The sequence below is a fragment of the Bos mutus genome, chromosome 2 (assembly GCF_027580195.1).
Source record: "Bos mutus isolate GX-2022 chromosome 2, NWIPB_WYAK_1.1, whole genome shotgun sequence".
NCBI lineage: Eukaryota > Metazoa > Chordata > Mammalia > Artiodactyla > Bovidae > Bos > Bos mutus.
This window is the reverse complement of record NC_091618.1, coordinates 9668345-9683652: the sequence shown is the minus strand read 5'-3', so window position 1 is coordinate 9683652 and position 15308 is coordinate 9668345. Positions and strand designations below refer to the sequence as shown.

Here is a 15308-nt window from a genome sequence, read left to right as displayed (position 1 = left end):
GGCCAGTTTGGAGGATATTTTAAAAGTTTAAGAAAGACACGATGGTTACTTGAACTACAGAGATGGTAGCTGAACGGAGGATTATTTTTTGAAGAGTACCAACAGACTGGACGTGGACATGAAAGGAGTCAAGGATGTCTTTGGCCAAGCGATGGAGTTGCCATTTCCTGAGGCTTCTAGAGGAAGAGGCTTCTAGAGGGCTTTTTAGGCATGTTCAGACTGAACTTCCAAGCAGAGATGTCAAGAGGACAGGTGAATGCTCTAATCTGGAATCAGGGGATAGAGCTGGTCTGGGGAAATATTTCTAAAGAAAAAACACAGAGATACTCTCTTTGCCAACTATTTTCAAAAGGTTTCTTTTTCTGGGGTATCATTACTTTCTTTGGCTACTTAAACCCACTTTATTTCAAGAGGCTAATAAGATTTTTGAGTCTCTCTGGTGGTTCAGTGGTAAAGAATCCGCCTGCCAATGCAGGAGACGCAGGTTTGATTTCCCAGGTCGGGAAGATCCACTGGAAAAGGAAATGGCAACCCACTCCAGTATTCTTGCCTGGGAAATCCTGTGGACAGAGCAGCCTAGTAGGCTACAGAGCTTTCTTAAATTCAGACTTACACTGTGGAAGGTCAAGTGGAATATGGTACAGAAATGACAGGGGCCAGGATGTCACCATTTAGGGAGAGAGCATACATACCAAGGGAGATTTGCAAGAACAAGACGAATTCCCCCAAGCCCCCAAAAGGTCAAGATTTTAAACAGTTTGAAAATAAAAAGCCTCACAAACGTCTTACCAAGATTTAATGTACATTTATTCTTAACACGTGGAACATATAGTATAAAGATTTCATACTGAATAAATGATATTCATTAAGCCAAAAAAGGAAAAAAGGAGGAATTTACATCAAGTTTTAGCTACATTGTTTGAAATACAAATATGCAGATTTTATCACTGAAAAAATCTCAATTGTGTTTCTTCATCAGGAACTTCAACTGAACCTAGAACTTTTTCACACCTCGATTAGAAAGAAAACAAAAACAAAAACAAAAACCCAGAAAAAAATAAACTATAAGTTGATTGGCTGCTGAGACAGCAAGGACTTTTTACAGAGACCTGTACAGCATCACACCAAGAGGGGCGATGTCTGGCAAGAGATTAAATAGCTGTGTCTCGCTTTGTGCAGGTCACCAACTCGTTAACTCGTCATACTATAAAGGGGTACCTGGGAGGGGGACCAAACTGTGGGGATCCAAGGGTATGTGCAATGTACAACGTCATATATATACACACGTGGCAGCGCAGCCGCTGCAGCTAAAGGTTAAAACCAGTTCTAAGAGGTGATCTCAGGGTTATTCATACAATCAAGGAGGAGAGAAAGAGGTCAGGGTGTTGTAGGTTCACACATGATACTTTGGGGGAAAAGCCTTTTTTTTTTTTTCTCCTCAACGTTTAACTAAAAACATTTTTAAAAACTACAGCTTGCTGCTGACCCAGCGTTTTCTCTTGTTTCCATGTGAGACATTATTATTACAGTATGTTTACAGTATCAGGTGTACAGTACAGTACATGAAAGGGTCTACACTCTACTGCACAGGCCTCTCCAGTGAACAGGGTCTGTCCACAACTGCGAACTTCTCGGTTCCTGCAAGATTGTGAATGTACAACAATAAACCACACACAGTTCAGCAGTCACCTTTTTTGTCCTTCAGGGTTTTTTTTTGTACTTTTTTTTCCTTTTTTTTTTTTTTTTTTTAACCATTAAAAACAGTTATGAAATGTGGCATCCCCTTGATGCAAGGACCGGGAAAGCCATTTTTATTTTATTTTTTTTCCCCAAACTCACTGTAAACGACAGTAACTTTGGTTAAAATAAAAAAAGTCTTCTATGTAGGCAGAGCTTTGTCTTTTCAAATAGGGCAGGGTCCTGAGGGGAGTAAAGTGAGGACAGGGACTAGAAAGGTGAGGGTGAAGAAGGGGTGAGAAGGGGGAGGAAAGAGGAAATAGGGGAGACTTCTTTTCCCGGGGAGAAGCTGGACAGCACAGGGTAAACTGGATTCTGAGGTGGTTTTGCATAAATAAAGGGCAACAGTCAGTTTCTAAGTTCTCCACACACGCACACACACACGGGGAGGGAGGTGTCCCACGGCTGTCATGACTGGCCAATCAAAAACAGTACATCACAAATGACTTGTGAAACCAGTGAGTTCATCAGCGGTGATACCGAGATGTCCAACAGCCGTGACTCATACAGCGTGAACTCTGAGTGGTTCTCGTCCACCTTGGCCAGGGCCAGCAGCGCACGGGCAGCCCGTCGCATCATGTCCACACTGGTTGGCTCAAAGGGCGGGTTCTGCATGTGGAGCAGGCTGGCCTGGCTCTGCTGGAACTGTGTGGCAGCAAGGCTGTCCTCCAGGAAGCCCAGGAGGTTGCCGATGCTGCCCTTCTGTACTGCGATGGCACGGGCTGCCAGGCTGTCGCCCTGTGCCAGGTTGGCCAGCAGTACTACAGCCATCTCCCGGCACACTGGGTTCTTTCGGTCACTGAGGAAGCGCACCATGGTGCTATACAACTTCTCCAGGCGGCTGAAGGGGGGCGTGGCCAGGATCAGGTCCACATTGTTGTCCTGGATGCTGAGTTTGCTGAGGGTTTCCAAGACCAGTCTCTGTGGGGAGAGGACGGCGTTGGGGCCCAGGGTGGAGAAGGGGTCCTGGGCCTCAGCTGAAGGGCAGACTGCCCAGTGTAGGAGTCCGTCCAGGACAGGCAGGCAAATGCTCTCGGGGTACGGGGAGAGGTCCAGCTGCCCCGAGATGTTGGCGAGCGTGACCAAGGTGTTTTCCCGAAGCATCTCCAAGCAGTCCCACCACCACTCCACTTTGTTGCAGCTCACCCCTTGGTCCTGCTCCTCCTCCTTCTCGTAAGTTAGTGGTGCCTGCTTCCGTTCTGGGTGCTTGTGGTGCAGAAGGATCAGCTTGCCCAGGATCAGCAGCAGCCCCGGGTGTTTGGACATCTCAAAGTCGTTGCCTGGCACAAATGACAGGCTTCGGATGGTGTTGGAGACACAGATGCAGCGTTTGGCAAGGGAATCCTGCCAGTCCAGAAGGGTACACAGTGGGGTCTCATCTTTACTGTGGGGTTCATCCTCTAGGATCTTGATGTTCCGATGGCTCTGCGCTGGGCTGATGCCGAATGGGAACTTGCTGCTTTCCTTGGTGGCCTCTACACTCTTAGCGCCCTCCTCGGTCAGTGTGCTAGACCTCGTGGACAACATGTCGTCCATAGTGGCCGTGATCCGTTTTTCTGGAGGGCCATCAGGCGGGGGGCCCTCCTGCTCTGCTGTCCCTGGTGTGCCCTCTACTGCTGTGACATACTTCCGAGGGACTGGGGGGCAGGGCACATGAGGCCGGGAAGGCAGCAGCTCTGTCTTGCTCTCAAAGTGGGTCTGGATATGCTCAGTGGTGTCGCCCCCACCAATCCGCCAGTGCAGCAGGCCGCTGTCAAACTCCTGCACGCGCCCAAGCTTATCTGAGCAGTCCACCACAAACGGGTCATTCTTCTGCACGATCTTTACTGGAAGCTTGTCAAACTTACTAATCAGTTTCTCCTCACTATTCTCTGAGGCTGCTTTGTCCTTGCCCGAAAAGGCCATCTCCTCATCATTTTCAATTACTTCCTCCTCTTCTTCCTCCTCTAGTTTGTGACCTAGAAGGTCTTCCTCCTCCTCCCCTTCCACAGGGGCTGGACTAGACGCTTTGCTGAATCTCCCAGGGTCCAATAGTGTTCTCTGTCCTGGGTCACCCACCTCATACTCCTTTAAAATGCCAAAGATCTCAATCAGGCAACGTCGGAAATATTCCACAAGGAGTTCGAGCAACCCTGGGAGCTAAAAGAGAAAGAACAGGAACTAAATTAAGGGAGAAAAGTGGCTAAGAAGAGAATCCTTGACTTGAGAGGCCTGCCAAAGTCTTCTATTTAACCTCCCCTCTTCCCTTCCAGATCACACATCTGTATCACTGGGAGAGTCAGGGTTCTTCTTTCCCAAAGGCTGTTCACAAAGCAAGTCATTAAATTCTCCTCTGCCCAGCACAAAGTTCTTCCTTCAGCCCAGTCTTCACAGAAGCCTGCGTCTGCAGATGGACATGCTGACCAGCAACTCTGTACCTTACCTACCAGGGCCACCCACCTCTCCACCTCACCTTTCTCAACCAACTTCTGCTTTTCTTCACCAGGCCCAGTTTCCTACCTATTGGGTCACTGCCATTGTCCCTCTAGGAGGACACTCTACATTCCAGTGCCAGTGGAGCCCAAGGCTAGGCATGCTGGGATGATGCCTTCTAATACAAGGCAGGCTGGACAGATGTTCGTCTACTCTTCCCCAACCTCCCCAACTTCCCAGGAGGCTGGGCCTCTATGCATCACCTAACACAGTAAATGGGATGAGGCTTGTGCTCTCTGAACACTGCTCCAAGCTGGTACAACTTTCCAGCTTAGATCCTGTGCAGGCTATTTCCTACCCCTAGCAGAAAACATTAATCCAGTAAGATTAATCTCTGGCTGAAGAGTATAACTGAAAGGAAAAAATAGGGCTTTAGACTTAAAAAAGGATCCAGGTTTGAATTCTGGCTTGTCCAGGAACTATCTGTGTAACTGAAAATTCTGAGCTGCAGCTTTCCTATCTTTCCACTGAAAATGAGGCAAATTCCTAAATTTCATAGCGTTGTTCTGAGGTTTAAACGGAATATGTCAAGTGCCTGGCTTATGGAAATTGCTCAATCAATATTTGTTCCTTTCTTTCTCATGGGAAGCAGGCTTTGGATTCAGAAAGACTGCTAACAGCTGTGTGAACCTGGGCAAAAATAAGACTCTCAGCCTATTTACTCATCTCTAAGCGGCCACATCTGCTCAGATGGCTACAGTGAGGATGACACAAAAGAAAACACAAAGGACCTAGCACGAAGTGAGGGCACAGTAAATGGAACTATTAATAGCATTGCCCCGCTAGTCAGTTCCTTGACAGATGAGCTAGGAGGTACTGAGGATGATCAAAAGACAGAGTAGGGTGGTGCAGAAGAACCTCTTCCTAGCTGAGAAAACTCCCAGCTACATGTCTCTGCAGAGAAGTTTTGGAATTTGGAAAGCCACCTCTGTGTTAACCTCCCCCACTGCCCCACAATGTACACTTCTTCACACTTTCCATTCTACATCTTAGGAAAAATGGTTGTCAATAAAGACTTCATCTATTCAGCAAGGGTGAAGAAAGAAAGGGAAAATAAAGAAACTGCTCTGCTCAGGGACAGAGACCACAGGTTCATGGATAGAGACCCCGGGTTCTTTTCGGTCTAGAAAATATGGTGTTCTCATTGGCATCAGCAGAATCCGCCCTTCTTACCAATACCAAGAAGTTTCTCCCAAATTCCCTTTAAAGTCAGTCCTGATCAACTAACACAAATTATCAGGCCTATGACAAGGGGCAAAGTATTGGCATAGAAGGTATCAAGACAACAAGTGAAATAAAGGAGACCATGCTGGCCAGGGAGGGTATTATTCCCTGGTCACTTAGCACCATCTACTTTAAGAAGATCCCAGGCCCTCCCGGTGTTCCCCCAGCACCTAGACTCACCTGACTGAGGTTGAAAGTCATGATGCTGTTGTCATCGTACAGCAGGATGTTAATGGTGTCTAATGCCCACGTGCTCTCTGCCAGCAGCCCAGACTTGAGGGACATCATTACCCGCCATGCCTCCGGGGTTCCTGAAATAAACCTCCACGTCGTCCATCCACCACGCCCAGGTTGGCAGGAGGCCCCCCACCCCAGAGCTGGCTCATTAGTCAGGCTACTCTGAGGAGAACACATGGTGAGAGGCACTTCCCATCTGCCCCTCATGGCTTCTAGGCTCGCTTAGGACATCACTGCGTGGCAATTCCTTTAGTAAAGCCTGACATCGGCTGATTTCTTCCTTACTCAAAGTTCTTTGGCTCTATTTTAGTCAACACTGGACCAGATTTTAACTCATCCAGAACATCAGGATGGAGAGAGAACACTGAACCAGATGTAAAGAGGCAGATTAAGCAACCCAATCAAGGAGGTCTCCTTACCAATGTCTTTCATTGTGAGCCGCCTCCGCTGCTTCAACACAGGCTGTGTGGCTTCAACAGAGCCAGGTGGGAAGGTGATGTCCCGCCGAATCAGAGGGGGCTGCACAGGAGCAGGTGCTATGTGCGAGGCGGGTACTGGGGGCCCTGCCTTCTGCATCTTCATCCCAGAGTGCAGGAATGGAGACTTGCTCGGAGAGGTGCGGTTCTCCATTGGCCGGGGCAGGGGAGCGGGGCTGGATACCTGAGGAATGTGATTCTGCATGCTTGGTGGGGGCTGGTAGTTGGCTGGAGGGGGCCTTGTCATGGGGGGCACGGGGGCAGAAGGACCATAGGGGGGCTGGCGTGTGCCATGGGAAGGCCACGGGCCTTCATGGTTGGCCCTCTGATCCGTGTGCAGCATTTCATCTGTTCGGTTCACGCCATGATAGGTGGGGCCTTGCGGGGCCGAGCCCGTGCTCTGCCTGTTGGCGTAGTTGTAGGTCATGTCATTGCGCCCCTGCCACATGGTGCCTTGCTGGGCAACCTCAGCCGATGCCTGTATGGGGCCGCCCATCATCTGTGGTGGCATGTTCTGCTGGGCATTGGAGCCAGGGGGTGCTGAGACACGGTCCCGCCAAACTGGAATGGAAACTGGTTCTGGGGGCCGCCTGCTGGTCGGCGCTCAGTAGCAGCGGTGGCAGTGGCAGGATAGGCGTTGCCGTACTGGTTGTACACGTCCTGCTGAGGGGGAGGCTGAGCAGCTTGCTGCTGGTTGGCAGGTGGGGGCTGGGCGGGGGGCAGCTGCTGCTGCTGGGGCTGCCCCTGCCCCGCACTGTACGGCACGCTGTACATCTCCCCTTCGTGCCGCTTGGCAGGAGGGCCGTAGGTGCCATCCATCGGCCGCTTGTAATTCTAAGATGGGGACAGAAGCAGAGAGAAAGTTAACACTCTGCATCCGGGGACGCAAGACCACAGCTGCCAAGATGCAACACCAGACACGTGCTGGGCTTACTTCTGCCCCTCTAGGAGAGGGGACACAGACTCCACGGGAACAAAGGAGTCACCTTTACGAGTTATCTTTTGAAGCTCCTTCTGAAAGCAAGAATCATTCTCTATTCCCTCTGGCTCTCCCTTGCTCTAAGCAGAAAAATGTAGAAAGGTTCAAAAATCAAAATACAAAATACCCTAACCCTCATGGAGCACTGGAGATGGGCCTGGACCCCAAACAGGGAAGAAGAGACTGAAAGCTTGGCTCTTCACACAAAACTGGCTGTCGGGTGGGAGAAGAACGCCAAGGAATCTAAAGGGACTTCTCAACTCTGCCTGCTGACAAGGCTCTTGGGGGGAACCTGTAGGCCAGCCCATCCACTGCCCTCCTCACCTGCTGCTGCTGCTGATACATTGTGGTCTGCTGGCTGGGGAAGGGGCTGCCGGAAGGGGTGCCTTGAGCGGAGAACTGATTGCCATAGGAATCATGTCTGCGGGCAGGAGAGAAGCGGATGGTCAGGGTGGGAGTGGGGAAGCCTGAGTCACAGCAGCGCGGCGACCAGGCTTTACTCACCGTTGCTGCTGCTGCTGCTGCTGTGGCGGGTAACGGCTGGGAGAATACATCCCCGAGTCTGGGTTGGAAGGCATGAGATTCGGCTGTGGGGCCCCAGTGCCCATGTTTCCCTCGGGTCCTATGCCAGGCTCCGTCCTAAACAAAATCGCAAGAGCAGGTTGAGTCCATGATAGCTGTGGGGTGTTCGGGTGGGACGGGGTGGGGTAGGGGGACATGCTTACCTCACTCTGTCATAAGGACCTCCATAGGGATAGTGCTGTCGCGGTCCCATTGCCACATTTCCCAGCCCAGGGCCGGCAGCTCGACTGTAGGGGTCCCCCATCCCGCCATTGGGGCCCTGACCTGAGGACATGAAGGGATCGCTCCCCGGAGCTGAGAGCAAAAGGGAAGGCAGTGAGTAAACTGGTGGGTCAGCGGGCCGAGTAACCTCTGCCTCGCCTGCCCCCAAAACCCAGACCCTCTTCAGAGCTCAGGTTTGTTCCGTTTTCCTGACCGGTTTGAAACAGAGATCTAGAAAGGCCCCAACTAGCAAAGAACACATACTTGTAAAGGATGATGCGTGAGCCCAGGGAGAAGACGACAAGAAAGGAGGATGAAGGGGATGGCGTGACGAGCAATAAGAACCTTAAGCCACTCCAACGCCCCCATACTCTGGCCCTGCCCTCAACGACAGAAGGCCAACAGCAGTCAGTCACCTTTCCTCATGCTGCCGTAAGGATCCTTATTTGGCTCATAGGACATGCGCCCCATCATGTCGGAGGTATTCATACTGGGCTGGTACCCAGGGTTTGGAGTCATGGAATTCCGCTTCTGGAATGTGGGGTCACTTCCATCAGGAAAGGCATCCTGGATCCCAACTGAATTGCTCCTACTCAAGAGTGAAGGGAGCCAATTAGACCCTAAATAAAGCAATTCCTCCAATAACACAAGGCACATGGGAGTCACTGGTTGGACAGAGCAGGGACATACCCTGGGTTACACAGCCTGACCCTGCTCCTGGCCTTACCTCATGCCTGGCAAGGGGGGGATCTGGCTGTGCGGCGTGGATGCTGGAGTCGGTGGCTTCAGGTCTCCTCCTTCTGCCATGGAGCTGCTGGTTGACTGAGGTGTCTGTGGCCCCTGCATTGACCCTGATCCCGCTGTGGACAGTGATACAGGATGAGCAGGAAAACTCTCACAGAAACACACACATGCCCTAGGATCTCTTTGAAGAGGAACACTAAAAAGGCTAGAACTAGGGTTCTTTAAAACCTAAATCACCCTTCTCAGCAGATCTGCAAGGCCAGTAATAAGGGAATTTGAGGGCTCCATCGCTTCTCGCTGCTGTTCACGTTTGGAGACCATTAGCATGCATGCTGGTGATGACGTGAGTCTCTGTCAAGATTCCCAACTCTTTTTCTTTACTTCCCCAAGGACCCTGTCTAACCTATTATACCTTGTAATGCTGGTACACAAGCTCCCAGTAAGGGGCCCTGGAAAGCTGGGTGGTGAGGTCCCCTCTTACCCCAAACCTGCAGAGCACTGTAGGAACCTAGGAACTCCTATTCTCAAGCATCTAACCCAGTGTCACCAGCAGTTCAAATGTTCCCTGAAGCCGATGAGCACAGTACCAGTAATTAACGCTTCCATTAGTTACCATTCTCAGCAGCAGATACCCCGCGGCTTTGGCCTCCCCAGCTGATGAGTCATCTCAGGCACTGCTTACACCCTCGGAGGTCAACCCCAGGGCACATGTGTTCACACCCACCTTCTAGGAGCCCTGGCCTTCCTCCCTCGACATGCCTGTCCAGGCCCCATCCTCCTCTCAGAAAGGAGGGTGGGCAGAGGCGCTCCCTGCGGAGTACTCCATTCATATTCCCGCCCCACACCCTCCTTCCCATTCACTGCCATCTCAGCTCCCTGGGGAATTCAGGGCTCTAGTCTGAGCAGCATTCTTAAGGCGCTGACATCAGTGGGCCAAGGCTCCCAGATGGCCTGCCTCACTGCTATTTGTCAGATTTCCCGACTTGTTCAGTGTCCCTCCCACTCACTAGTTTACAAACATTTGGCAAGGCGCCAGGTGCACAATGAAAATTTAAACTTAAGGGTTGCTGCAAACTACCTCCCAAGGGAGTCGCCACCGCCCGCTCTTCAGTCTGCCAACCTGTTATGCTCAGTGGTAGGACAGGACAGAGTACACATCCCTGGTGGCAGCCACTGGTGAATGAGGAGCCTAGGCCCTTGGTGAGGCTGCTCACCCCATCCTTACCAGGCGAGGGAGGCTGGATCTTGGGCTGGGACTTCTTGGAATCAGCAGCTGCAAAGATGTCTGGGGGAGGGTCTTCTCCCCGTTCGATCTTGCACTCAAAGGCATAGAGACACTGGATGTACTGCTTTTTCAAGGAGCTGGCAGCACTGCTTGAGGTGCCGACATTGAGGTTGGTCGCAAGTTCCCGCCACTTCTTGTTCTTGTTGACCTGTACAACCAACCAGAAGAGTCGGGGTGCATCTTCCATCTGGCCTTCCTGCCCACATACCCCGAACCCCATCAGGCAACCGACCAGGTACTCATCTTGTGAAACCACAATTCTCAGTTAACCACAGAAGTTATCCTTGCTTGGTGGATAGTACACAGCCAACATTAAATCCATGGCTTCCCTCTACCCTCAGCAGGTTTTATCCACAGATCACTGCAACTGTCAGACAGCGCTTATTCAAAATAGGGCGAATTTTACATCACTATTAGTCAGAGAGATCAGAATTCAGAAGGTATGTGCTTTGCGTTACACAAGTGTACTGTTGAAAAACGATGTGCAAAGCACCATCAGATCCAAATCATATTTTACATGCGCTGATAAAAACTAACATTTTATAAAATGGAGATGTGTGGCAATATCAACAACCACCCTGCCTGACTTACTTTGTCAAACTGGGGGTTTTCATATCTGATTTTTTTTTTCTTCTCAGTGTGGGGCTTCTTACAAATTTGACATTCTGTGTCCCTGCTCCCGCATCTCAGTGACGTATGACTGCAAGCCCCTCGCCCTCAGCAGTCACTGTCCTGACTACCCAGGAGATGCTTCAGGCCCCATGACTTCATTTTTACCTTCCCAGGGATCAGTCTAGAGCTCTGCTTCCTTTCCTCAGCTTCAGAATACACTGTCTCCCATCCCTACAATTAGTCTGTCTGCTTTAGCCAGGCAGGATTCCTTCTTCACATAATTGTTTTTTGACTGCGCTGCACAACATGCAGGATCTTAGCTCCCCGACCAGGGCATGATCCCGTGTCCCTGCAGTGGCAGCGTCTAACCACTGGACCACCAGGGAATTCCCCTTGAGGTATTCTTATGTTTGTTCGTCCACCACGTGATAAGCCTGTCTCTCAAGGGCTACAAACACCAACTTTCCAGTCCCAATCCACAGGGAATTCAAAATGTTTTGACACCTGTTGATCTGGTACCTGTGACACCAGAGACAAGAGTGATAAGGAAGCAAAGAAAGGAATAGTTTAGATGGAGGGGAAATGCCAGGAACACTTCCTAGAGCAGGCAATGTCTGAGCTGAGACTTGGAAGGCTGGAGGTGGCATTGGTAGGGTATATTCCAGACCCTTTCCCATCTTCATGCCATCAGGGCCAGTCAACTGGAACAGCTCCTCACTTGACCCAGACCCTGTTAATCCTTCAGAGAGCTCAGGACTCATCTTTTGCCTTCTTGGAGCCTTCACAAACTAACTCATAACAGCACTCTATCTTCTCTGAACTGTCTTTAGAGTTCAATCACATCACAGCATCTAAAAGGCTGGCAACCTTTTGGAAACTGGAAGACAGACCCCTGGGCTTTGGGATTCTCCCTATACCTCATTTTAGGCCCGGTGAATCCAGAAGCCCATGCAATTAAAAAGTATGCCAAACCTAACCCAATGCCCCTTTTCTCTACAGGTAGGAGTGCCCTGACTATGAGAACTCAACACCAGGGAGAATGGCAGCAGTGAACCCAGGTCACCGCAGAAGCCTGCTGGGCTCTGCTTCCCACGCTGGTTATGTGGCAGTGTGCACGTGTCTTGTTTTATTTTGTTTTCCTTTTGTGAGGGAGGGGAATAAAGCCTGAGGGAGAAGGAATTCATAACTGACTGTTGGTTGGCTTCATTCCAATCATTTTCTCTTCTGCTGGTGACAGCTGTTTTCCTCTTCTGATTTAGAAGATTTGGAGTCCACCCCTTCCCACTATGCATCCCCCTGAGCTCAGCTGCACATTCAGATCCAATAGCAAGCTCCTGGTATGATGACTACAGAACATACATAGGAAGAAAGTTTGCAAGGCATGATGGACTGTCTGCCACGATTGCCTCACCTGTTTGACTCCTGGGCTGAGTATAAAATAAAGATTTAAGCTATCAGGGCAGGCGCAAGGCTCAGGGTGGTGTTCAGTTTGGGTTTCCAGTGGAGATTAATCCATTCATTTAAGTCTCGCATACAGAGTAACTAAACACAATTTCCCACCTACTTCTTCCTTCATAAACTATTTCTACTTAATAGCTCCTGAAGTCCCATCTCCACTGGGAAGCTTTCTAGAATGAAAGGATCAGCAACTATTCTGGCTTCCCTTGTACCATCCTGGAGACCAATTTATGTGGCAGAAATCTTGCTCCAAGTTTTGTTTGATTATCCCTAGCTTTCAACAGTCTAGCAGGATACACACTGTCCCTAGATTACAAATAAGAAAAACGAAGGCTCAGAGTGGTTACACCTCTTGATTAAGGTCACTTAGGTTGTAAGTGGCTAAGAAAGAATTCAAAACCAGACCCCTCTCTGAATCTTGCCCTTGTCTCATACTCCAAACTGCCTGCCATGGAATCAGAATGCTCATAGACTTGCCCTGTTTTGCAACTCAGGGGGACTCTGGGCACATATAAATTAATGCTAATACTTCACGCTACCCATGGAGATCTCAGCCTCCTCCCGTGGCCTTGTCTTCTGGAAGGCCTGGGCTCCCTGGCCTGTCAGTATGTGACTCAGAGAGCAGGGGAGGGTGATGTGCCTGTGGGAGGCATGGCACCAGTGAGGCCACTGAGTACCTACAGAAAGGCTTGTTGAAACCACAGGGGGAGCCAAGTGCCAGGCACTCACCTGAGTCAATCCACCAATTTCCTTCACAGACACATAGAGGCGGTACAGGTCCAGAGGTTTCCTACCCACAGCAGGCAGATTTGTCATGCCCATGGCCTTCTCCTCCGTGAAGGCCAGATAACGGTCCACCCACATCTTCCTCTCAGGCTCACCACCCAGCTCATACAACTTGGTGATCTTCTCATTGGTTGTAGTAGAAGAACTGGATTTCTGGAAGGGGCAGGTCAAGATTCATAGGAACTGGTCAGATTCAAAGCCTATGCTAGGGGTCTCAGAAGCCCCTTGATTAGGGCAGTAGTAAAGCTTCTCACTCTGGGGTGGTCACTAACATCTGCCCTGCCTTCACAAAAACCAAAAGGGAGCTAGACCTTCCTGTAAAGAAAGCAAGCTAACCCTGCCTATACATTAGGTATTGAGTGCTGTGCCAGAGGCCTTTATGCAACAGGTATTACAATTATCCTTCTCTTAAAAGGTAAGGCAGCAGGCACCAAGGAGGCCATGCCTAAGATCTCCTAGTGTTTCAGTAGCAGGACTGAGAGTCAAACCCTTGTCCACCTGACATCAATGTCACTAATACACCCACACCACTACCCAGGAGCCTGGACACGCTTTTACAGACGTTTCAGAGAAATCAAGAAACTCAAAAATATGACCTTGAGACGATAGACTAAAATGAAAAGGAACTTTTCCTCCTCTTAAGAAAGGAAGGGTTCTGCATGAATGGCTTTGGATGACTATCCAAGACATGAGGATGACTAAAAGGGTCTGGAAGCCAGAGGTGAACGTCCACAAGAGGTGGCAGCTAGGATTGTTATTTCCCCTACTTTATAAGGTAGGGAAAATGAGGTATGACGAAGGGCAGAAATATTTTAAATGACTCAGATACTGAGCAGGTCCCCAGAATGCCACACAGCCCAACAGAGAGCAGACCCAGGACCAACCTGAGAGAGGTCAAGGACCCAAAGCCCACCTGCCTCTTCTCCCCCTTTATGGAACATAGGGTACCAACCATTCCTGCTGTTCTGAGTCCAGGAAGGTCCAGGAAGACAACAACCAGTCACCCATGACATACGTCATCTATCAGTACATAAGGACAGGGGTCACAGTTTCAGAGAGTACAGCGTAGAGAATTCTACTCTGCCAGTCTGGCATTTCCTCCGTATCAGACAGACATGAGAACACTATGTTATTTACATTAGGACCCCTTGGGCTAACTCATACCTAATTCAATGAACGATTATCCTGGGACTCTTCATGGTTAAGAAGAGGTAACAACACCCTTTGCCAAGATTATCTAGTCGGTGTCATATAAAAGGCTGGAGTCTAATCACCCTTTCTTCTTTTTCCTTCCTATCACTGAAAGGATGGGACAGAAAGTTGAGGAGTCAAGATATAAGCCATTACCTTGGATTTAGATTCCGTCTTGGGTGTCCCATCTGCCTTGTTGTTCATTTTGGAGGCTGGAGTTAACTTGACATCCCCAAGACCCATCATCTCTGGACTGGCTGCCATTCCTACAAAAGAAGAGAAAAGTCCGATGGGTTTGTGACATAAAGACCGTTCTGGAAGAAATCCCTGGGGTGATGCCTATGACTTACCTGCTGAATTGTTGGCCATGGTTCCACCCATGGGATATGGGGGTCCCTGAGGGTTGATCATGCCAGCCATACTATTAATCCCCTGTCCATAGGGAGGTCCAGTTCCCATTATGCCCCCTTGATTCATATTGGGGTAGCCGGGTGGTCTAAGGAAGAAGATGCAGAGTGTGAGAGACAAGAGTTAGAGACACTAAGCTTTCAAATTAGGGATAAACAGGGCTGTGTGAGCCGAGATCATCTAGTTAGGCTTACAAGGGAAAGTCTTATGGGCCCCACAAACTACAACCATGCACACAGATATTCTTATTTTCTACCACCCACAAAAGTTCTAAGAGGGTTTAAGCTCCCAAAAGGAAATCATCGCTCAGTTTTAAAGGATGCACTCCTTGAAGAATGGAGTCTTACTGTGTCTCTTAAATACTACTTCCCTTTAAGGCATCTCCAAAGTGAAGCTGTGTTTCCATTTAGGGGCCCTCACTATGGCAAAAGGCCTAGATTAAATACTCAGTTTTACTACTCTGTCATGTCACCCCAACCAAACTCACAGCATAGCACCTGGAGGGTCTGTGTATTTTAAACTACACCTCAAAAAAAAAAAAAAAAAAATCTTAGTTTTATTTATTTTTTGGCCACACTGCACAACTTGTGGGATCGCAGTTCCCTGACCAGGTATTAAACTTGAGCCACAGCAGTGAAAGCCAGAATCCCAACCACTAGGCCGCCAGGAACACCCCTTTGTATTCTTCCTTGATGGGCCTACTGCAAACTTTGTGTTTCTATCATCCTAAAGTACTATCAAATCCACCTCTCTTTATTCAGTCACCCTATTCTACCTTTGTTCACCAGCATCCCAGTTAAGAATCACTGTAAGAACTGTCAGCATCAACAATGGGGTACACAGACAGTCTTCAGAAACAGCAGAATCATAGTCACTGAAGCCAGTGGCCAAGGAAGAGATGAATGTTGAAGTCATA

The 15308-nt window shown here is 49.4% G+C and overlaps 1 protein-coding gene across 1 annotated transcript in view; it reads right to left on the bottom strand.

The window, feature by feature from the left end:
- Nucleotides 1-785: 785 nt before the first annotated feature.
- Nucleotides 786-15308, bottom strand: part of ARID1A (AT-rich interaction domain 1A) — a 68572-nt gene continuing 54049 nt past the window's right edge. Inside the window, 13 exon segments of the mRNA XM_070383321.1 lie at nt 786-3876; nt 5614-5744; nt 6090-6704; nt 6707-6980; nt 7450-7546; nt 7630-7764; nt 7851-8001; nt 8325-8500; nt 8636-8768; nt 9878-10085; nt 12737-12946; nt 14141-14250; nt 14335-14480. Of these exon segments, the coding sequence (XP_070239422.1) occupies nt 2146-3876; nt 5614-5744; nt 6090-6704; nt 6707-6980; nt 7450-7546; nt 7630-7764; nt 7851-8001; nt 8325-8500; nt 8636-8768; nt 9878-10085; nt 12737-12946; nt 14141-14250; nt 14335-14480 (4117 nt within the window). The 3' untranslated portion in view covers nt 786-2145.